Source organism: Ambystoma mexicanum, chromosome 7p (assembly GCF_040938575.1).
Source record: "Ambystoma mexicanum isolate Mex_15411 chromosome 7p, UKY_AmexF1_1, whole genome shotgun sequence".
NCBI lineage: Eukaryota > Metazoa > Chordata > Amphibia > Caudata > Ambystomatidae > Ambystoma > Ambystoma mexicanum.
In genome coordinates, this window is record NC_090939.1 from 821,789,205 (window position 1) to 821,814,477 (window position 25,273).

At 44.5% G+C, this 25,273-nt stretch overlaps 1 protein-coding gene across 1 annotated transcript in view; it reads right to left on the reverse strand.

Moving 5' to 3' along the window:
* Positions 1-25,273, reverse strand: part of LOC138526344 (interleukin-5 receptor subunit alpha-like) — a 692,931-nt gene that overhangs the window by 69,813 nt on the left and 597,845 nt on the right. Inside the window, exon 9 of the mRNA XM_069636980.1 lies at positions 3,022-3,115. Within this exon, the coding sequence (XP_069493081.1) occupies positions 3,022-3,115 (94 nt within the window). The remainder of the gene's footprint in view (positions 1-3,021; positions 3,116-25,273) is intronic.

The window sequence follows — 25,273 nt, forward strand, 5'->3', positions numbered from 1 at the left end:
CCTCCAGGATATGGGATGATCAGATGTGATAGGAAGGCAGGCAGTGGTGGGGATGTTGCTTTTATTCACAAGCTGTCTTTCAATATATGGGAGACTAAGGGACACATCATGAAAGGTGTTGATTCCCTCTGTGTTAAAATTGGATTAAATGCTGAAAGTACATTGAACGTACATCTGATTTATAAACCTCATACCCTAACTGTAGACTTTTTGACACATTTTTCTAGTTTCCTCCCTTCTCCCCTCAGGACTAACTCAAATTATTTGATTATGTGAGATTTTAACCTATGGCTTAATCATAAGGATGATATTGATTCAAGTAAGCTTCAAAAAGTCTTGGATGAATTTGGATTTAAGCAACTTAGTCACGAGCCAATCCAACTGAATACCTCCAAGCAGATACTCTAATCTGGAAATAACTGCCAATATATTAGCCCCGTTGAAGAAGCAAATACCCAAGGCGGAGATTAAGCGTAATGCATGGTTTACGGCTGAATTGCAGCACTTGAAATCACTAACCCTTAAAACTTTCTATGTTTGGAAAAATAATGTGCTACAAGACCCCCTCCGCACATATAAGTCTGCCGCTATTAATTATAAAACGAGCTCTACCTGACGGAAAAAAAAACTTTTTTAACAATAGAATAAAAAATGCCCAATCTGATACTAAGGAGCTTTTTGGTATTTTAAAGTAGCAAGAGTCCACTAATCACTCAACACCAGAAAGAACTATTAAAGATAATGATGTATGGTGCAATGTGAGGCAACAGGCCATGCATGATAAGCTGTATACTACTAAGGAAGACATCATTGAGAAAACAAATAATTTAAAGTAGAGAGAAGGGATTTTCCACACAGTTATCTCACGTTTTGTGCTTGGTCGCAAGAGGTTTTGTTTGTTGTTTTATTTCATCTTATTGCATTGAGAACACCTCTTATAGATACAGTGGGGGCTCTTATGTTCCAAGTGTGGTCAGCCGACAGGTGTTCCGACCCATAGGTCCTTTTCAAGGCTATGTAATGAGGTCCAGCGCCCCTTATGGGGTCCTTGTTTGATAAGTCACGTAATTCCTATGATTACAGCTGGGCTCTGTTGGGCCCTAATATTCCACGATGCTGCGCGTAGTCGTGTCCTGCTCGTCTGTGTAATGATTATATTAGCCCAGAATGGGGTTTTGGGAGATCCCCACTTATAACAGTCTTTTGCTTCACGCTAATCTCGGTTGAAGAATTGGAAATTATAATTAAACAACTCAAGGCCACTAAGTGCAAAAATGATGTTCACACTACAATGATCATCACAACCTGCTCTCCTACTCTATTAGTAGCTGTTTGTAGATGTATTAATGCCTCCTTGAAGACAGGAATTGTACCTCAAGATCTTAAGAAGGCTTTGTTCATGCCTATCTTGAAGAAGCCAGGTTTGCCACTTGATCTCCCTGGAAACTACAGGCCGATCACAAACACTACCTTCTTACTAAAGATCCTAAACCGTGTGGCATACCAACAAACATTGGAACTTGTGTTGCTTGATCTTTCTGTGGCATTTGACCTGGTGGACCATACCATCATGTCCACCAGGTTGAAAGAGGTCACTAATTTTTCCCCATTGGCTTTCCAATGGGTCTCCTCTTTTCTTCGTAATCGCGACAGTAGGGTGTTTTGTGGAGAGGCTGAATCTGCGTCCATTAATATCATGTGTGGCGTGCATCAAGGGGCTTGCACTTCTCTGTGCTTTTATAATATTTTCACTTCCCCACTATTTGCCATGCTGGATCACGAGGGTGCGAAATTTACCAACTACACGTATGACATGAAATGTGTCATCTCGTTATCTGGCTCGCATGACATGGATGAAAAGTCTTTGCCATTATCGAAACCTGGATGGTTTATAATAAGCTCATGCTCAATAAATCCAAAACTGAGCTTCTAGTTATTGAATCACCTCATATGCTGCAAAAACGTCGCCCAAACTATGAAAGCTTTCATTTAGGAGGCAAAAAAATCATCTCACTGAAGAAAGTGAAAACGCGGGGCGTGACATTTGATCAGTGCCTCTCCATGAAGCATCATGTAAGCAGTTTACCGTGTCATCCTGTGCTTACTACATAAAGTTGTTAGCACATCTAAGACCTTTTATTTCACAGGACAATGCCGAAACCATTGCCAGAGCAATCATAGGGGCAAAAATTGATTATTGGAGTGGTTAAAGCGGATCAAAACAAACTTCAAGTTTGTCAAAATGGAGCCATAAGAGTGGTTATGAGGGTTAAGCGTAGAGATCATGTTACGGCAGCTAGACGCTCTCTTCATTGGTTACCCGTGGAATCCAGAATCTTATACTGAACGCTGACTATAGTACAGAATGGGAAATATGCCCAGCTACCTACAGCATCTACTACCCGCAAGAACGTGTAGCAGAGTCTTGAGATCGAACAAACACCATCTCCTATTCGTTCCAAAGTGTAGAACTGTGAACGGTTCCAATACAGCTTTTTTTGCCATTGGACCTAAAGCCTGGAATACTCTTCCCCCAGCAATGAGAGGGATGGAATCTCTTGAGAATTTTTAAAAAGAAACCGAAGACCCATCTTTTTAACTAGTTTATTGACGCTTTTTTATCCTGTTGCAATGTTCTTAACTGCATTATGATATTGGCTTTTTATCTGTTGGTTGTTGTTTGTCTTGTAGCGCCCTCAAGCCTCAGGGTCCATGGCGGCGCTTTATAAATAATATAAAGTAAAGTAAAAAGTAAAGAAGTGTTGAACTGGATCTGACAAATGAAAGGAATAAGTAGAGTAAACAACATAGGTAGTCATGGGGCCACATGGGAGGCAGTGTGAATATCACTGCAAGAAAACAATATGCTTAAGAATCTTTTATAGTCGAGACAGACATGGAACTAGGGATGGGCCATGATGTGGTTATAGCAAAATACAAAAAAGAATTTCAGCATTCTACAATTAATCAGATTAGATCATAACAGTTGAAACAATTGGAGTGTGATCACTCTTGGCTCACCTCTTGCTGATGACAATTGTGACCAATGCAATGAGTGTTATCCCAACTGATATTAATACTGCAGGAAGAGTGTAATGAAAACCAGGGGGATCACCTGTTGGAAACAATGAGGGAAATTAATACCATATATTGCAATGGCAAATGTATCTGATTGCCTGTTACCTAAATCTGTATTCAATCAATCAATACTTTATTTCGGCTCAAGGCCATACAAGTTACAAAGAATAAACAAATGAACACAAAAAGTTAAAATAGCAGTATAAATCATTTCAATTAAAACATACATGTAATATAACGTGTCCACAAAGTTTCGAATTTAAAAAAGGACCACATTCTGTGATTAACATTGCATTCTATGATGGGTACACGTGTGCTCCGAGTTATAATCTCCTAGGTCTAAATAGACTGTTCGCATTGCACTTTTCCTCACTATTTCATCAAACAATTTTGTTGAAAGTTAAGTAGATAATTGAGAAAGAGAGTCAATCAATTTCTTTCTACAAATCCATGCCTGAAATAATAATGTTGCAACAGCATGAACAAGAACATCACGATTAGAAATGTTGCACATTTTTAAAGCAACCATTGTGTTACGGGTAGTCAGATCATTAAGTAGGCCAATAAAATAAGATCTTCTCACGTTAGTAAATAAAGGACGCAGGATGAGGAAATTAATCTCTGGTTCTCTTTTATCATTATAGTGTGCACGATGGTCAGTTGGGGTAAGGCCCCATAAGAAAGTACAATTGCTTAATGGTAATACGCCACATCTGAATTTTCAAAATAATGTACGTGCTAGATTCAGTTTGATTGTATCCAGATTTTTTCCATATCCTTATGTTGTTTCACAAGCCCAGCAGTTGTTCATTGTAGATGATGGGATACTATTATCAAGTAAATATTCTAGTTCTTTATGCATGGATTCCATTAGTATAGCTAATCTAATAATAGGACCTGTTAGGTTTGCTGATATCCAGCAATTGCTATATCCAAGATAGTTAGATAGCTCTATCACATGTTCTACCGATGGTAAATTCTTACCCCCTTCTTGGTGAATAATAATGTTCCAAATGAAAATCAAAAATAATTATGGTTTAAGGGAAAATTCCCGTTCAATGTAATTAAGGCCTGACTCCTCGTGAAGTGGGATGATGAGGGAATTTTATTGGCAGATTTAAAAGATGTTTCAAAAAAGCTTTTACAGTGACCACCAACTTCCTGCCGCTATAATGTCCCCAGAATTCGAACCGTATATCGCTGCTTGGCGGGTTTGTTTTTTTATATATTGTTAATGTTGGACTATTGTGCCATTGCCATGTTCTCTTGAGAATCGGGAAATTGACCCACTGTATCTAGACAAGGTTAAATTAGATTCCTTAATTTGTTATACCCATCTTCCGTTATCCATAAACCTTAAACCTAGATAATAATAGGTTCTCACTTGCCCGAAGGGGGATACATCAATTAACAAGTTTCATTTTAGTTGCTTTTTCATGTGGGGTCTAAAGTACATGGATTGCGATTTGAAATAGTTTTCTGGTAAAATCATCATTCTTACAAAAAGCAGTGAGCAAGTTAAGTTGTTTATTAAGGCCTGATGCTGTCACTGAAACCAATACTGCATCGTCTGCAAACATTAGTATTGGTATCTTGTTAGATCAAAGTGAGAGTGCATCTGTTGGGACAGACAGAAGAGACACAATTAAACCATTTATATATAGTTTAAAAAGGGTTGGCGCCAGGAATCAGCCTTGGCGTACTCCTGTTTCCACTTTAAAAAGCGTAGTTATATTAACATCTAAGCCCCATCTCACGACTGCCTTGTAATCCAAATAAAGTTAAAAGAATACATTGAGTAGGGGGCAAGAGATCCACAAGGAGAGCAGTCTTTCCCAGAGTTTGCGTCTGGGGATTTCATCAAAAGCCCTTTGAAAGTCAATGAAAGTGGCAAACAAGTATCTCTTCCTTAGGGTCAAAGATTTCTGCACTCGAAGGTTAAGTCGTTGGCCCTGGTCAACTGTACGCATGCCAAGATGAAACCCAGATTGACGATAACTAATTGGGTTATTCTCGACAATCTATTCATAAAAGGGATTGTCCTTCAGCCCGAGATGGCAGACAGCATTCCCTTCTCTACAGGGTGTGGGGATGACCCAGCTTGATAGCTGTCCAGAGGGCCGAGCCTGTGGCACACACAATGGCAGAGTTAGGGTTCAGAGACGAAAAAGGGTTACATATGCAAAGACTGAAGTAACAGAAGGATGCCACCATTTGGCAAGTTGCGGCTGGTGAATTTTTTTAATTGGAGGGGAGTAAATGTTTCCCCCAAACATGCAAGATGGGTTCTGGGGGGTACTCTCCATGAGAAATGTTCCAAAATATTGGGTTAAAATTGTTCATTTTTCTGCACACTTTCTTTGAATAATTGGGCATATGGACAGTTTGTAATGGGCTTTGTTGGGTAACACATGAAAATATCCAGTAGATGCAAGTCACCAACATTGTACAGGAGTGTTTCCCAGCTCATTTTCATAAAGCCTTTGAACACAATATATGCCAGTAGAAAAACGTGTTCATGATGTCGGTACCTATACATATCCATGGAGGGTGCACCAATATATGACAGTATTACCATATACATGAACATATTTCTGTTGGCTTTACAAGTACCAAAGGCCATGACACACACTCGTTATGCTGCCTTCTCACTTGATGCCCAGTAAAAAATAGAATGCCACAGTAAAAAGACATGTCCAAACTGGACCCACCGTTTGGGGCCAATACCACATAGCAACACACATCATGCTGCCTTCAACGTTGATGCCCAGTAAAAAATGCCATACCACAGTAAAGAAATATGCCCAGACTGTACCCACCAATGTGGACCATTGCCACGTAGGAACATTCGTTATGCTACCTTCACGCTTGCTGCCCAATAATAAATACCCTGCCACAGTAAAGATACATGTGCAGACTGGACCCACCAAGGTGGGCCAGTACCGCATAGAAACACTCATCCTGCTGCTTTCACCCTTGATGTCCTGTATATGTTGGGGTTGTGGGTGTACTGAGGGTGTGGGTGTGGGGGGGGGTTGTTATGGGTGTGTTGTGTGTGTGGGTGTGAGTATGTAAGTGTGTTCGCATGAGAAAGGTGCAAACCTTTGGTAGTTTGCACCTTTCTCATACGAACGTTCCGGCCGCTGCAAATTCAGCCGCGGCCGGATCACTTAGAATCTTATGAACAACCTGAGCAGTTTTGGATTCTCTCCCATCATCTTCCTCAGGCATTTTAAGGGCTCATGGTCAGTTTGTATAATTAAGAGCGTCCCAAAGAGGAAGGATCTCAACTTCATTAGGGCCCACACAATGGTAAAACACTCCTTTTCCACTTTGACCCACCTTAACTCGCTGTCCTTACACTAACGGCTGATAAAGAAGATAGGGTGTTCCCTGCCTTTTTAAATCTAATTGGGAGAACACTGCTCCAATTCCAGGCATCAGTCTGTACAATAAAGGGTCTCTGGTAGTCAGGAGCCTCGAGAAGAGAGGCCTGGCTCGGGGAATACTTTAAACCCTAAGAAGCCTTCTCACACTCTTCTGACAAGAAACCTTTTTAGGTTTCTTAGAAGTTAGGAGAGCAGTGCTCCAATTCCAGGATCGAAGGCATCAGTCTGTACAATGAGGGCATCTCTGGTAGTCGGGATTCCCAAGAACAGTGGCCTGCCATAGGGAATCATTTGAACTCTAAAAGGGCTTCTCACACTACTCTGACCAAGTCATCTTTTTAGGTTTCTTAGAAGTGGTGAGTGCAGTCAAAGGAGCAGCTATGATGTCATAGTCTGCCATGAAATTCCTGTAATACCAAGTGAGTACAGAAAAGCTTTCATCTGGGTTTGGGGCATAGGGGTCGCCTAGTCTTTTACAACTTGTACTATACTGGGTAGAGGCTGAATCTTGCCCCCGCCAAACTCATGCCCAAGGTAGGTCACTGAGCCTTAGCCAATCTGCCATCACGAAGCCTTTATGGTCAAGTGGGCCTGTTGTAGGTCCTGCAATACTATCCCAAGGAGTTTCTCACGTTCCAAGTGCGGCTGAAGACTGCAATAGCATCAGGGTAAGCCATGCAGAATCTATCTAGCCCTTTTAGAACATGAAGAACCAGCCTTTAAAAGGTATCAGGTGCATTATTTAAGCCAAGGGCATTACCCTGAAAGGGTGAAGACCATCAGGTGTGGAAAATGGAATCCTCCGCCTGGCATTTTGTTTCAAGGATATTTACCAATACACTGACATGAGATCAAAAGTACTAAGATACTTGCCATCACCCAGTTTGTCAACTAACATATCAGTTTATGGATGGGGATGAACCTCTATATTAGTGACAGCATTAAGGGCCCTATCGTCCTCACAGAAACTCAAACCTGTGGTGCCTGTTTTTGGTGATAGAACTATAGGACTGGACCAAGGGCTATTGGAGGGCTCTATCACCCTACAACATCTTAGTGACCTCAGACTTGATGCATGATTTTACATTGTGTAACTCCTACTTTTGGTAGGCACACTATCTACAGTGTCTATCTCTTGCTGACACCAAGGTGTCTGGCCTGGTGCAAGTGAAAACAAGGGTGCAAATTGCTTGAGCAAAGGCTGCACCTCATCTTGCTGTAGCAGAGTCATTTGAGGGGACACCTTGACGCCCTCAATGGAGCCATCAGATGGGCTGGATTGGGCCAGATCAGGGAGAGGCTCAGACTCCTCTTCTTCCCTATCTGAAGCCAGTAGCAGGGCTCCCATTTCAACTATTGTAATGAAAACCTTCAAACTATTCACATGGAACACTTTAGGAGGCTGATTGAGCCTTTCTAGGTACACTAAATAGTTAACCACATCTAGTCTTTCAACAATTCAGTTAGGTCCTCATCATTTGTCCTGTAAATCTCTAGCTGTATAGGGTCCATGATCAGGATTACAGGCAAGGAGTACAATTAACAAGAGAACCCTTCTGGTCATACATGTATATAACTAGTGCTTGACCAGGCTTTACCTTGTAATTGGCCTCTGCCATCAAGCAAGCCATTCTCCCTCTTATTATCAGAACATATTCTACCACATTTTAGGTAAGTAGCTGAAGTGTAAGGGGGTCTCCCATGCTTCATTCACATGCCCAGCATTCAGAGACTTTAGAGAACATGTTTCCTCCCACACACGACAAAGTATTCCTAGCATTTCAATCTTTTACAATGGATTGGATCGGAGCCCTTCGAAAACGCGTTTCCCCAAAACAAGTGACCACTCCGATACAAAGTATTCCTCGAGCTGACAAGTTCAAACTCTCGTACACCGGGTTTCGCAATTGCAAAAAACACACTGGTCCCGTTCACAGGCTTCCCAGCAGCTTGGATCATACAGCCTTCTACTCTTCACATCAGGGGTCCAGTTCCTGCCCCTCAGACACTCGTGTGGTGGGCTTCTGCACTACACTTCCCTAGACAGCCTCTCTTTGCAGACCTCAGCATTTCAGCATGGTTTCCAATTAGACGTGCCGGCTGCTTCTCCTGTCGCTCTCTTTGCTGGTGAGCTGGTCTGTTTCTAAACACCTGCGGCCCCTTGAGTGGCTGCAGGTGTGGATGTCCAATTAGCCCTGCCTCACCACAATTAAAGGGGCATGCCTGTCCTTCACTGTTCTTAACAGGCATCCTCCTCATCCTAGTACCAGAGTGATAAAAGAGTTTAGTCTTCATTGCTCTTCGTTTCCTCTTCTTCGTCTCAGTACTGTCAGGGTTAACATGGGGGAACACAATGGGAGCTGACTTACAATAGCCTATAAAGGTCAGGGAAGCGTTGGGTTGGTTGTCAGCAGGTAAAGGGGATACCATGTCTCGCCGAAGGGCCCCCCACTTCCAGTCTCCAAGGACCCTCCACCCAGGTGATCCTCCCTCGCTTCTCCACCCACAGTGTCAGGATTCAAGAGTGATGGCCTTTCCTTGGCCACCTGCGCAGGGAATGCCAGGGGTCTAGGAGTGAGAATGCCTTCAGGTTTCTCACAGTAAGCAAACAGATGTAAGTCAAGAGGAACCAAGGCATGCATAACACCTTCAGCTAAGTAAGCTTCACTAATAATGTGAAAAGATTAAACCCAAGTCCCAGAATCCAAATCAAATTAAGTGAAAGGCAGGACTGCTTGTAGATGTCACAAATGTCACTGAGCCACTGAATTTTGTAAATTATTATGGATGAATGGATAGGGGAAAGTAAGAAACACACAAACCATGCCACAAACACCTGTATTCTTCTGTGGCTAAATATAAACAACCATAATAATGCACCCTCTCAACCCTCAATGACAAAATAAATGTTGCCAGCTTATATTTGACTCCTGTGGGCTCTGTGGTAGAAGGTCATGTTTCGTTGATGCCCTCCAGGCAGCAGGGGCGCTTTCCCTTTCGTTCACTTCTAATATTCATTTTCTCTTCTACCCATATAAACCTCCAGTGGAGTGAGGACAGCATGAGGAAAAGCAAGCCCCTCTAGGGCACTTGTGGGAGGGATCCATTCAGCCATTGTTAATTCATCTGTAATTTGTTTTGAACTACATGCTTCCCCATTATATGGAGGCAGTATTGTGTGCTGGTGAGTGTTGGGGGCACCTGGAATGATGGGAGACCACACAGGTAAGGAAGGTTCGATATCTCTTTATTACTTCTCAGACCTCCGTCCTCTTCCTCTCACTCCCACATTCCTTCTTCTCACCCCTACCCGCAGCTCGTGATCCCTCTCCCGCATGTTGTCTTTGTCCCAACATAAATGGAACAATGTCTCAGATATAACACCACCCCCTCACATGTGTCCTTTGGATCATCTTATATCTCTTCTACCACTTGACTAGCCTCTGTGGTCTTCCTCTGGCATGCTTCTCTTGGTTGTCAAGTGTATTTCCTATCGACAGCTCTTGTAGCCTCATGGGCCTCCTAACGTAATCCATCAGGTGCCTGGGTGCCCTGTCATCTTTATCCTCTTATCTGTTTTCTTCATCCTCTTCTTCATCCCTTCTGAATAGCTGCTTGAAGTAAAAGTCATTTCTTGTTGCCTTCTAACGCCCACTCCGGGACATCACTATTCTCATTTTGGCCCCTGTTAAATGAAGAGGGGTCACTGCATACTTGTAATCTGTCTTCTTCTGGATACGTTGTCTTATTGTCTTACCAGCACTTCATCGCCTATGCTGAACTCCTTCGGCCAGGAACCTCTTTTTCGGTCTGCCCACTCCTTCTCTTTCTCAAATTCCCTCATCCTTATCTCCTATATCTGCTGATTGTTTGAGTAGTCATGTCCCTACTTGACACGCTATCATGAGTTCAGCCGATGTCTTCCCTGTTACATCATGTGGTGTTTTTCTGTAGTTTCTTAACAGTCCACAGAGAGCCTGCTCAGTAGACATTCCTTTAATGATTGCTATTAGGACTGTCCTCTTGATTGAGAACATTCACTTCTTGGCAATCCCGTTGACCTGCGGCCACAAACTGTGTGATTTTCTGGTGCACGAATCCCTTGTGCCGCGCTAACCTGGCAAACTCGTTGCCATTGAATGGGGGCCCATTATCCGTTTTTACTTTGTGCGGGATGCCCCAATCACTAAACATCTTGTCAATGACTCCTGCTACGTGAGTGAATGGTGTTGTGTGAGTCTGCTTGACTATGGGAATCTTGCAAATCCACCCATCATTACTAGTAGATACCTTCCCCGTCTCTGTAGGCCCATAAAATTCCATGGCAACTCTATGTTTTTCTCAGGTATCACTGTGTTATGTAGGGGTACATGCGAGTCTACCCTGAATGTGCATTGGCATGGCAGACAGTGTCATATAATTTCTTACACTAGCGCATCCATGAATGAGAACTACACATGCTGTCGAAGTTGTTGTTTTGTATTCTCGACTTTCCTGTGTCTCTAATGAGTTGTGTGTACTACAGACCTACACAGTGAAGTCAGAACGATCATCTGACACCCACTGAGTAGTACGGATTGGCATTATACTGCTAGCTCTGTGTGGATTTTGGCTAGGCTCTCTAGTTCTGTTTTGTTCACCCATGGGTGATGCTGGAAGTGCCTCCGATATGTTCTCCATTTGTTGTTGTTTGTTAGTTCCACTGCCATGACAATGGATGAATCATCTTCCAATGCCTTACCGAATGCCTCCAGCGAGTCCTGGTGGGAGGGCGTTAGCCGTGACATAATGAATTTATTCTGCTTCCCCTTTTCATGGTGCCTATAGGCTATGCCCCTGGTGGCATGATATGTAATTGGCTGGGTTATATTCCCCTCATGGCCTATGTACAATCTCATAGCCATATTCTTGTAATTGGATGCCCCACCTCACGATATGCAGTGGCATCTTGGTTCATGGATTTCCGAACAGCGACAGCAATGCCGGATGGTCTGTCACTAAGGTGAATCTCTTGCTGATGATGAAGTGGTGGAAATGTCACACGCCCAGACAGCTGCTAGACTCTCCTTTTTTGTCTGAGAGTATGCCCGTTCCGTCGGCGACGTTTGTGTTGAGCTAGAATCTCTCCAAGACCCAGTGAGCTGCTATCTACATTGATCTTGGCTGGGTTGAAGAAGGCGGGTAGGGCGCTTTTGATGTCGTCTAACACTCCTGTGACCACTGAAAGGTCATATCTTTCTCAAGCAATTGTCGCAGTGGTTCTGTCCTGGTTGCATTGGGAAAATATATTGCGCAATAGCCCACTATGCCAAGGAAGTACCTGATGTCCGCAACCAGGGCTGGTGCCACCTAGTCATTGATGGTGTGGACCTTCTCTGGATCTGGTCTCATCCTTTCATCCGAGAAGATGTGACCAAAGAAACAGAGGTCCCGTTTGTTGACGTAACATTGCCTCCTGCAGTGCCACACAGACAGCCCTCAACACCTGTTCATCCTGTTCCTGGGATGCACAATAAATTAGGATGTCATTGCTGTAGTTGTCTGTGAAAAAAGGTCTGGAAAGTTTTCACAGACCACTTCCTTTGACAGGGGAGTCACTGTAATTTTGCATGTAGGCTGAGCCTGCTGTCTCATTCCTGCGATGCATTGGTCCACATCCAAGCCTTGATAGTGCACATCTATGAGCCCCAGTTCCTTTGCAGTCTTGTAACTGATTAGGCAGCGTCCGCTCATGGGGCTTCTCAACATATGAATATTGGCAGTGTTTGATCGCCCCGTGTGCATCAATGTGCCGTTGGAACTGTCCTATGGATGGCAGCAGTGTGCTTGCAACCCATTGAAATATTCTAGCCATGGATCTCCATAGGTTGCCTCTGCCCTCTGTCGGAAGAAACTCTTGTTCTCCAATGATGTTGACTGTGGTCCCTGTGTCTATTAGTAAGCAGTAGCCTACGCTACCCATGCTTATTATAACTCTCTGAGCTTCCGCCACCTCTTGAGCTTCATGCATCATGTTGACATATTCATCAGAATATTCAGGGTATAGTTCCTGTGACGTCTCTGCATATTCTGGATATGAGAATTGCGGCCCCTCGTATTGGCCAGAATACCCTGGGTTTGGACAATATTGGTCTTCATAATAATCAGTTTCATAGGTAGGTATTTCTTCCATAGCTCGTAAAAATCTGGAAGACTGAAATGGTCCTATGGTTTTGACTTTCTCCTTTTTTGTTGTGGTGACTGTATTGACGCGGCCTGTATCTCTACCCTCTTGCAGTCTCTTGCAAGCTTTATGATGTCATCTAGTCGTAGGGGTCTCTTTAGCAGTTGTTTTCCGGAATGTGAATGAGGTGCATCCTTCTATGATCTGCTGCTGGATGGCTTCTTCATAAGAGAAATTTGCAAATTGGCAGTGGAGCATCTTCTGACGCAGTCTCGTACAAATTCATTGATGGTTTCATGTGGCCGCTGGGTGCACTGATTGAATATATATCTCTCATAGTCTCTGTTTGCCTGTATGACTAATTTCCTGTTCAGTGCCTTGATGAGGGTTTCATAAATTGCTCTTTCTTCTCCTGGGATCATTTTAATCTCTGCTTTGACCAGCTTAATTTATGAAGATGTCTGCAATAGCGGGTGTCTTGTCATAACCCACGGCTCAGATGAAATCATTGAACTCTTGAACTCTTCTAACCATTCTGCCCACTGATGTCCTTTTTTGTCTTGTGGTTGTAGCTGGAATGGTTGTGGCATCCTGAGGAACGCAGCCTGGCTCCTGCGGGTGCCGAGGCTTTGAGCCCGCCATCAATCTCTTCTATCACAGTGTTGCCACAGGGCAGATGTAGGTGCTTTATTCTGGACATAGACGGAGGAGGCACGATGTAGGTGCTGCTGCGGATGGTATTTTTAGCCATGTATGTTATGTTATGTTATGTTATTTTGCATTTATATAGCGCCTTATATACCATTGGTATGGTCTGAAGGCGCTGGTAGGTTGAACGCCCTTGGAAACCGAAGTTCGGGTCAGTAGAGAGAGTAGAGAGAGTCCAAAGGTGCGTGTGTGCACCAGGTATGTGTGCAGCTGGTTCGGAGTTTATGTGGTAGCTGCTTCTTAGCGGTAGGTGTGGTGGTTGAGAGATCAGGAGTATGTGTTCGGTCTGGCATGATTTATGCAGATCGAGTGTGGCTGCGTTAGGCCTGAGGAGAATGCCTGGCTGGGGGTGTGAAACCAGCAGTGTTTACTTAGAGTGATGGGGAGTGAGCGGGAGATGTTGATATGAGAACAGTTATACCGAATGGTGTCATAGTATCTCTGTGTTCTAGTTGAGTGGTGGTGTAAAGAAGAGAGAGTAAGCGTGGGGTGTGGTATGATATATGCTCATAGAATTCATCCGCCCCTTATACAGTCATCTGCTCTACATACACTCATCCGCTCCTGATACACTTATCCACTCCACATACACTCATCTGTTCCACATATACTCGTCCGCTTGACGTACTACTCGTCCGCTCTACGAACTCATCTGTTCCACACACTCATCTGCTCTACGTATTTATCTGCTCCATACACTCATCTGTTCCACACACTCATCCGCTCCACCCACTCATTCGTTCCACCTACTCATCTGTTCTATTAATTTATCCGCTCAACACATTTACCCGCTCAACACATTCATCAACACCAGATGCTCATCCGCTCCACACACTCATCCGCACCAATCCGCTCTATGTACTCGTCCGCTTTATGTACTCGTCTGCTCAGCGTACTCGTCCGCTCTATGTACTCGTCCACTCTACGTACTCGTCCGCTGTACGTACTCATCCGTTCCACACACTCATCCGCTCTGCGTATTTATCCGCTCCACACACTCGTCTGCTCCACATATTCATCCATACCATACATTCATCTGCTCCATGTACTCGTCTGCTCTATGTACTCATCTACTCAGCGTACTCGTCCACTCTACGTACTCATCTGCTTTACGTACTTGTCCGTTCCACACACTCATCCGCTCTACGTATTTATCCATTCCACACTCTCATCTGCTCCACACACTCATCCGCTCTCTACATTCATCCGCTCTCCAGACTCATCCATCCTCCAAATTCATCCGTCCTCCAGACTCACCCGCCCTCCACACTCATCTGCCTTACACACTCATCTGCTCCCCATATTCATCCGCTCCCCGCATTCATCTGCTCCTCACACTCAGCCGCTCCTCACACTCAGCCGCTCCCCACCCTCAGCTGCTCCCCACCTTCAGCCGCTTCCCACACTCAGCCACTCTCCATACTCAGTTGTTCCACACTCTTCCACTCTCCACGCTCTTCCATTCTCCACACTCTTCCACCTCCACACTCTTCCACTCTCCACACTCTTCCACTCACCACACTCATCCACTCTCCACACTCATCCGCTCTCCATACTCATCCAATCTCCACACTCATCCGCTCTCCACACTCATCCGCTCTCCATACTCATCCCCCCTCCATACTCATCCGCTCTCCACACTCATCCGCTCTCCACACTCATCCTCTCTCCACACTCATCCGCTCTCCACACTCATCTGCTCTCCACACTCATCCGCTCTCCACACTCATCGGCTCTCCATACTCATCCGCTCTCCGCACTCATCCGCTCTCCACACTCATCCGTTCTCCACCCTCATCCACTCTCTACACTCATCCGGTCTCCACACTCATCCGCACTCCACATTCATCCGCTCTCTACACTCATCCGTTCTCCACGCTCATCTGCTCTCTATGCTTATCCTCTCTACACGGTCGTTCGTTCTTACACGTTCGTCTGGTCTAAACGTTCACCCGGTCTATACGTTCGTCCGTTCAGTATACGCCCTCCCTCGTTCTATTCGCTTTTCTGTATTTACGTACTCATCAACTCTACACATACTCATCATCTCTACACGCTTGTCCGCTCTACACACCGAATCACTCTACACACTCATTGACTTTAGTATGTTCATCTAATCTATACACTCATCCGATCTCCATTATCATTTGATCTTTCTAGTTGTCTGTTCTTCCGCTCATGTACTCTTCCACAAAGTGCATTCATCGGTTATATATGCTTCATCCATTCAAACTATTTCATCCATGTCATTCACTATGTTCCCTCCTCACTCATTATGTACATTTCATCAGTTTAGATCTATTTACTTTCCCAATGATTTATTCATCTTATCCACTTCACTGTTTTGATCTACATTACTTGTTTAGTTCTGTATGTCTTTCCAGTTTACATTGAAGTTTATTAGTTGTCGGTTTCTCGTATCAGGTAGTTTGTTGGGTGGTGTTTTTGTGATGGTGTTAGTTTGGAAGACCGGATGGTTTTAGGGAAAGAGCCAAGTTTTCAGTAGTTTGCGGAAGGACGTTAAGTCCTCAGTTAGGCGGATGTGTGGTGGGAGCGAGTTACACAAGGTTGGGGCCAGGGCTGAGAATGATGATCCGCCTAACCTGACCGAGTTTGTCTTAGGAATTACTAGGAGGCCGGCTGAGCTTGATCTTAGGGTGCGAGTGGGATGATAGGGAATTAGCTTGTCTTGAAGATATTGAGGTCCAGTTTTATGCAGTACTCGATGGGAGAGGCATAGGGTTTTGAAAGCCACCCTACGGGCTACAGGAAGCCAGTGCAGTGTCTTAAGGGCTGGGGAGATGTGGTCTCTTGGGTCGAGCGCAAGTAGCAATTTGGCCGCCGCGTTTTGTGCCCTTTGGAGTTTATTCAGTTGGTAGGCATGGATTCCGAGGTATATGGGATTTGCGTAGTCCAGTCTTGTTATGACGATGGATTGGACCGCAGAGAGTCTGTTGGGAAATGAGAGATATGGAAAGATGCGCCTAAGGGTTTTGAGGTGGAAGTGGCAGGACTTTGAGACATTATTGACTTGGCGCGAGAGTGTTAGGTCAGAGTCCAGGGTGCATCCAAGATTTTTCACTGAGTTGGAGGGTGTCGGTGAGTTGCCCATAGCGGGTGGCCAGGGTAGTGGGTGCGGAAGAAGATCGGAGTTGCCGCAAACCATGATTTCTGTATTGGAGGGGTTTAACAAGAGGTGGCTTTGGGTCATCCATAGTTCTATGTTAAGGAGGCAAGATGCCAGGTCGGGTTGGGAGTTGGTTTTCGAGCTCAGGAATTTTAGAATTAGTTGAGTGTCGTCGGCGTTTTTGTAACATAGGATGTTGTGTGAACGAATTATTGGTGGGAGGGTGATCAGGTAGAGATTGAATAGGAGGGCGGATAGACATGCTCCTTGTGGGACTCCCGTGTCGACTGGTCGGGCTTGGGAGGTAAAGTTGGAGAGTGTCGTTATTTGGTGCCTGTCTTTGAGGAATGAAGCTATCCATTTAAGAGCGGTTCCACGAATTCGTAGGGAGTGGAGGCGGTCAAGGAGGATTGAGTGATTTATCGTGTCAAAGGCGGCCGATAGGTCGTGAAGGATTAGTGCGGCGCATCCCGCGGAGTCTGCTGTTATTTTAAGGTCATCCCAGATCGAGGTTAGGGTGGTTTCAGTTCTGTGACATGTTCTAAAACCTGATTGGGCAGGGTCTAGGAGATTGTTTGCTTCCACAAAGGCATTTAGTTGAGAGTAGGCGGTTCGGTCAATGAGTTTTGCAAGGAACCTGGTGTTAGAGATGGGGCGGTAGTTTTTGGGCTCGAGAGGGTCGAGTGAAGGTTTTTTAATTAGAGGTTTGACGTGCACCGTTTTGAATGCGTCGGGAAAGATACTGGAAGAAAGGGAGGCATTTATGATTGATCTTGCGTGTTCTCCTGCGCAGGTGGATGCAAACATTTCTTTAAGGGTTGTGGCTGGGCAAGGGTCCAGTGGTGATCCAGATGGTTTGCGGGCAGATAGAAGTTTGAGAAATTGTTTTGGTGATATTGGACTAAAGGATTCGAACGTTGGTTGCGTAGGGGTCGCAGCTGATGGGCTGGCCGGTACGGGCAGAGGATTGCCTGGTGGCTGTAAGAGAGCCAGTTTGGTGGTTAGAGTATTTGTCCTTTCGATAGCCGTGGTGTAAAAGTGGAGGGAGAGTGAGTCACAAAGAGATTGTGACGAGTTCGGGACAGTTGTGTTACAGACCGGATTGGTGAATACGGCGATGATTTTGTGGAGTTCTTTGCTTGGGTTTTTGCAGTTTAGGATTCAGGTGTTGTAGTGGGCTATTTTTGCTTTCCGGATTTCGGCCTTGTACCGATACAGGTGTCGGGCCAAGGTGGTCCTGCTCTCGTGGGTTTTCTCTTTCTGCCATTTGCGTTCTAGGTATTTGCATTGTCGTTTAGTGGTCTTCAACTCAGGGGTGAACCATCTGGAGAAAAGGCCACGGCAGGTTGATGGTTTGCACGGGGGGGTGAGCTGCATCAGTGGTTTGGTGGCTGCGAGTGGTAGGATGATCAGGTTTGGGTTGGGGGATTTGGAGGTGGAGAGTGGGCGGTTAGGAGTTTCGGTTGCAGTCGATGAGAAATTGAGGGAGAGGGGTTTCAGGAAGGGAGAAGCCGCGGGGGAAGGAGGGGATTGCGGGAACGAGGTGGTGGGTCGAGACATGGGAGGCGAGGAGTGCTGAGAGATTGAGGGGGACCAGGAACGTTTCCTCTTTAGTTTCTTTGTTGCAATTGGTGTGTGAGAGAGGGTAGGGGGGTCAGAGAGGGAGAGGGAAGCAGCTTTGGTTCTTGCTAGGGCTAGGCGTGCAGTTTTTAGGGAGGGCAAAGGGTGTGGTCGGGGGGGAAGGTTGCAGGGGATGAGGGCAAGGCGGGGGTGGTTGACTGCAGGGTGGGGTGTGCCAGGTATGATAGTGAGCGGAGCGGGTATGGTTAACACTGGCAGGTCAGAGGTGGGGTTCAGGGGATGAGTGGTCTTAGGGTGAATGGCTCGCCACCGTGCCCCCCTGGCTTGGTGTTTGGAGAGGGGAATGGGAGGGAGTGCGAAGGAGGGTGGGGTGATTTGGGAGGAGGGGGACAGGAGGGAAGGCAGATCGGAGAGTGTGGGTGGTCCACGGGGGTCGTTTCTGATAGACTCTGGTGGAGTGGGAGAACTCATGATTGGTGCGAGCTATAGGTTGATTTAGGAGTGTTTTTTGATTGTAGTTCTAAATTCATAGAGAGACTATTGGGCACACGTCTAAATGCAACTTTCACAGAGAGGCTATTGGGCACACTTCAGATGCAATATTCCCAGACAGGGTATTAGGCACACTTCTAGGTGCAACCCTCACAGAGAGGATACTGGCACACTTCCAGATGCAGCTTTCAGAGAGGCTATTGGTCACACTTCTAAATTCACAGAGAGGCTATTGGGCACACCTCTAAATGCAACTTTTACAGAGAGGATATTGGCACACTTCTAGATGCAACTTTCAGAGATGCTATTGGGCACACTTCTCTTACTGCAATTTTCACAGGGAAGCTATTGGGCACACTTCTAGATGCAACTTTCGGAGAGAGGCTATTGGTCAGAACTTCTAAATGCAATTGGGTACACTTCTAAATGCAATTGGGCACACTTCTAAATGCAACTTTCCCAGAGAGGCTATTGGTCACAACTTCTAAATGCAATTGGGTACACTTCTAAATGCAACTTTCTTAGAGAGACTATTGGGCACAACTTCTAACTGCAATTTTCTCAGAGAGGATATTGGGCACAATTTCTAAATGCATCTTTTCTCAGCGAGGCTATTTGTCACAACTTCTAAATGCAATTGGGTATACTAAATGCAACTTTCTCAGAGAGACTATTGGGCACAACTTCTAAATGCAACTTTGTCAGAGAGGCTATTGGTCACAACTTCTCATGCAATTGGGTACACTTCTAAGTGCAGTTGGGCACAGTTCTAAATGCAACTTTCCTCGGAGGGACTATTTGGGCATAGCATCTAAATGCAGTTGGGTACACTTCTTAATACCGCTTTTCACAGAGAGGCTATTGGGTATACTTCTAAATGGAGTTGGGTACACTTCTAAATGCAATTTTCTCAGAGAGGCTATTGGTCACAACTTCTAAATGCAATTGGGTATACTAAATGCAACTTTCTCAGAGAGGCTATTGGGCACAACTTCTAAATGCAACTTTCTCAGAGAGGCTATTGGTCACAACTTCTAAATGCAATTGGGTACACTTCTAAATGCAATTGGGTATACTTCTAAATGTAACTTTCTCAGAGAGCCTATTGATCACAACTTCTAAATACAATTGGGTACACTTCTAAATGCAATTGGGTACACTTCAAAATGCAACTTTTCTCAGAGAGGCTATTGGGCATTCTTCTAAATGCAACTTTTCTGAGAGAGGCTATTGGTCACAACTTCTAAATGCAATTGGGTACACTTCTAAATGCAATTGGGTACACTTCTAAGTGCAACTTTTCTCAGAGAGGCTATTGGGCATTTTTCTAAATGCAACTTTTCTGGCAGACGCTATTGGTCACAACTTCTAAATGCAATTGGGTACACTTCTAAGTGCAACTTTTTCAGAGAGGCTATTGGTCACAACTTCTAAATGCAATTGGGTACACTTCTAAATGCAGTTGGGTACACTTCTAATGCACAGAGAGGCCATTGGTCACAGCTTCTATATTCAATTGGGCACACTTCTAATGCAACTTTCCTCAGAGAGGTTATTGGTCACAACTTCTAATGCAATTGGGTACACTTCTAAATGCAATTGGGCACACTTCTAAATGCAACTTTCCTCGGAGGGACTATTTGGGCATAGCATCTAAATGCAATTGGGCACACTTTTAAATGCAACTTTCCTCGGAGGGACTATTTGGGCATAGCATCTAAATGCAATTGGGTACACTTCTAAATGCAATTGGATACACTTCTAAATGCAATTGGGCACACTTCTAAATGCAGCTTTTCTCAGACAGGCTATTTGTCACAACTTCTAAATGCAATTGGGTATACTAAATGCAACTTTCTCAGAGAGACTATTGGGCACAACTTCTAATGCAATTGGGTACACTTCTAAGTGCAGTTGGGCACAGTTCTAAATGCAACTTTCCTCGGAGGGACTATTTGGGCATAGCATCTAAATGCAGTTGGGTACAATTCTTAATAGCGCTTTTCACAGAGAGGCTATTGGGTATACTTCTAAATGGAGTTGGGTACACTTCTAAATGCAATTGGGCAAACTTCTAAATGCAATTTTCTCAGAGAGACTATTGGTCACAACCTCTAAATGCAATTGGGTATACTAAATGCAACTTTCTCAGAGAGGCTTTTGGGCACAACTTGTAAATGCAACTTTCTCAGAGAGGCTATTGGTCACAGCTTCTAAATGCAATTGGGTACATTTCTAAATGCAACTTTTCTCAGAGAGGCTATTGGACACACTTCTAAATGCAACTTTCACATTTATAGAGTACAGTTTCAAATGCAAATATATTACAGAAATAACGAGTTTACAGTGGTGATGCTGAATGTCATGGCAGAACTTGTCAGTTGGAGGGTGGAATTGTGGTTGGAGTGGACGTGGATCTGTGCAGCGTGTTAGGATTTGGCAGGAGGAGCACAGCTGAAGGACGTAAGAACTGCCCCAGGTTTGAGGTGTGTACAGAGGCTTTGTACCCAGTAGTATTTGCAATTTGGGTTTGTGATTCGAGGTGCCCCTTGTGTGGATGGCAGGTTCACTCACCTGAGCTGTAGTTTCTCCCCCGTCATTGTAATTCTTAAGATATATTCATTTTGCAATCTCCTTGTAACTTACAAAAAATCTTTTTTGTCCCTCACTGCGTGTATGGGCGTGGAGTAGGCGGGATCACATGGCCACATGCACTATCCTCACCTCGCTCTGATCTGTGGGCAGCTTCCACGATCATCCTCACACAGCTCTGCGGTGTGTCAGGATGCTGGAGGCCTGTGTGCTGTCAGAGGCCTCGAGGGGCGTAGAATGCCACAGATGGCATATGCTTCCCATGTTACGGACCGTCGTGGACGGTAGATGCCTCCTGATTTACGGGCCGCTGGTTTGGCCACGCGTAAGGCAGGATGTGGACATGTCGGATTGACAAAGGCGATCATGGCACAGCGCAGGATGGCCACAGGTCTTGGTGCTGGAGTGTTAGGACATGCCAGGTCGACACTGGGAGTTGCAACACAGCACATGTTCCTGTATCTCATTGTCAGTTGTGGGGGACACCTGGAATGATGGGAGACCACACAGGTAAGGAAGGTTCTATATCTCTTTATTACGTCTCAGACCTCCAACCTCTTCCTCTCACTCCCACATTCCTTCTTCCCCTCTTTTCCTCCTCCACCAGCACATGATCTCTCTCCCACCTGTTGTCCTAGTCCAATCCTAAAAGGGACAGTGTCTCAGATATAACGGTGAGTGTTGGTTCTTTGTTCTATTTATATGCAGGAACGTGCTCCCGCATTGTTAGCTGTTAGCTGTTGTGCAGAATGAAGGAGCAGCTCAGCTCAGCCGCCATGGAGCCTTAACGATCCTGAACCCCAGAGCAAAACTACCAGTCCAGCTAACCACTAGTTGTATTGAAAACACGACTGCATCACAAGACTAAGGAAGTACCAACCCGCTTTAGCATGATGTTTGAAGGATCTTTCTGGGGACTGCGACACTAAGAATCTATGCAGTACCTAAGAATTACTTACCGATATTAAAGAGACGGTTTGGATTGGATCTACCCCCTTGTACTAAGAACAAGAGTTTGTGGGCTTATATCATTTAGAATTACCCACTAGGAATACCAACAAGGACTCCACACTGCCACGACAGTTTCAACGTGTTAAGTTCTGCCAAGTTACCATCATGACTTATGCTGTGGGTCTGTTTGTCCCAGCCTCCACACCCCCCTGAAGAAGTTCCTAATACTTATACTAAGGACTATAGGAACGGAACATGTAGGGCTATTACAGATACTAACATGAAGTAACTGAACAAGGATCAAAACCCCTTTGGTGTACTTTAGGTATACTCTGACAAGGCACCGTGTTTAGAGACATTTAATAAGGAAAGGTCTCAATTGATGTATCTTGTGTGGTTTCTGTTTACTAAAACAAGTTGAAGGTTGAATTTTCTTGAGGTTTTTACATAAATTGTTTAAATAATTACATGTACACTTGGAGTTTTTCTTGTATCCAAGAGTGAGATACAGTTCAATTGTGTTTATTTGCACTTTATTAGCAAACTGGTGACTAGCACAAAGCACTTTTTTGGAAGCACTGGTCACTTCGTTTTTTACTCATTAGATTTTTATGTACACGTGTTTAACTTTGTATGCCTTATATTAAAATTTGATTTTAACAGATTTAGCAATGAAGTCAGGTTGTATTTTCCATGAACTTCTATGTGTTACTGTCCTGAATTGTTCTCTAGTGTAACAAATTCTAATCATCCAGTGAATTGAGTGTCCAAACCTCTATTAGGTACGGGAGCTTCTTTTTTCTTTGTTTTCTAATAAGATATGTCAGGTTTGCTCCCTTTAAACCTATAGATATACTTGATTTCCCTCTAGGTGTTTCTAGCATCCTGTATCTCATTGCCAGTTGTAGGGGCACCTGGAATGATGGGAGACCACACAGGTAAGGAAGGTTCTATATCTCTTAATTACTTCTCAGACCTCTGACCTCTTCCTCTCACTCCCTCATACCTTCTTCCCATCTTTTCCTCCCCCACCAGCACATGATCTCTCTCCCACCTGTTGTCCTAGTCCAAGCCTGGTCCAAGCCTAAAAGGGACAGTGTCTCAGATATAACAGTGAGTGTTGGTTCTTTGTTCTATTTATATGCAGGCATGTGCTCCCTCATTGGTATTCATGGATCAGGGTGGCACTGGAAGCCATGTCCTGAAACCCAGGAAAATATATCTTTTCCTTTTACTTCTTTTTAGTTCATTGTTTCCCATATTTCCTGCTCCAGCGGGAGAAAAGCAGGCAGCAGAAGCAGGCTCCACTGTGTGAAGAGAGCAGTGCCGGCAGCTTCATTCTTTTTCTTTCGTCAAGCCCCACAGGTGAGAGGGGAGGGCAGCAAGGCAGGAGGGACCCTGAACCAAAAATGGGCCTCATTGTTTTCTGCCTTTGCGCCAGAAACATGCCATGGAAAGGGACACAACTCCCTTCTGGATGCTGGAGTGTCTGGGCTGGTTGATATGCTCCTTTCGATACATGTGATGTTAGGAACACCCTACAGTGAGGCTGTGCACAGATGGACGGTTTTGAGGCAACGGACACGCTTATCCTGCATTACCATGGAATGAGTCCACTTCCATTTCTTCGATTTTTCTGCTGGGTTCAATGTTGGGAGGCTCATTTGTGGAATGGCGGCATGGTCTGTGTCTCTTTATTTCTTAATGGAGCTCCATTGTGGCAAGGTCAAGGAGCTCAATCTGTGGTGGCCCAAAAGAGCGTCTCTCTGGTGTGCACCACTGTAGCTCGCAAGGATCCAAAGCCTTTAGTAGGAGCCAAGACCATGCAGTCTCCTGGTACTTTCATCTTCCTGGGCTGCTGGGCTATCCCCAAGAATCATACATTCAATTATTTACCTTTCAAAGTGCCAGGCTGGAACTCCCACTGAGGCGTTCACAGCTTCTGCGGTAGAGGTCTGTGGGAATTCTTTATCGTTCACCAAAAAGATTGTTTTTCCTTTCTGCTCAGTCAGTGCTCACAGGCAAAATGGAAATTGCCTGAATATGCATGGAACTGGGCTTTGCTCATGTTCTTGTCTTCCCAGCTGTAGTAAAAGTCTCAAGGGCTTCCTGTGGGGGATGTAAGTCAATCTCTGCCATGCAGTAGGGACATAAGTCCAAAACCAGGGTCTTAGGGGATGTTTTAGCGCCCCTGGCCAGGCTGTTCTACAGGGAGCACTCCTCTCATGCTCTCTCATCCCCCAAAATGCTGCCAAAAGCATTTATTATGTACCTCCGGCTTGCGCCAATACTTTAGTGACCCTCATTTGTAAGAGTGTCAGGCCACAAGGAACCAACTATCCCCCTTCTAAGGGACAGATCCAAGTCCAACCATTTGTTGAAATGGCTCTTCAGGTAAGTCCAATTAAATACAAAATAGATCTCTCTGTAATTGTGTTACCAGCAAAGCAATATTTCCATAGATGTTAAACACAAATTAAACAGAATGTTAGTGTACAGTTTCGGCCACTGATTTAGCCTTCTCATTTTTCATGTAATGTTTTCACACAGTTTTAATAAAGCGATGTAGTAGTACTAGAAGTAGTCACCTTTCTTTATTCCAAAATAAAATATTTCTATGAAAGACACAGATTGCAAAGCAAAAAGCCATACATATACAATTTTGAGAATATGGATTTTATTGTGAACAAACAGTATCACCAAATCCATATACATAAAGAGCAACAATATAGAATAACAAGCCATTTGATGGTAATAAATATACTCTGCAATATAACATTTTAACTTTTCTATTCAATAGTTAGTTTCTTCGATTTAATGAACCGTGACAGAAAATGTACAAAGCGCAAATGAAGTCAATGATCAATTGCTGACAATAGGAACAAAATAGCCAATCACACCACATGCATTTCAAAATTAGGTACATTTGGTAAAATATAAGACTTTCTTAATTTCGAATAATGTGAACAAAATAAAACAGTTTAGTCATATGGTTGCAGGTTCACAAAGAAGATTGCAAATGACTATTCTTCCATTTACATATAATAGGAAGCCCACGGGGAAGCAAGGGCGCGGGTGTTGGCGTCCCGCGAAGGGACTCTGTTTTAGCCCAGGAGGGCCACCGTATTCACGGAGGGGAGGCCACGCCCCCTCCCTATTTCTTCTCCATATCATCCCCGCAGGGCAGGAAGC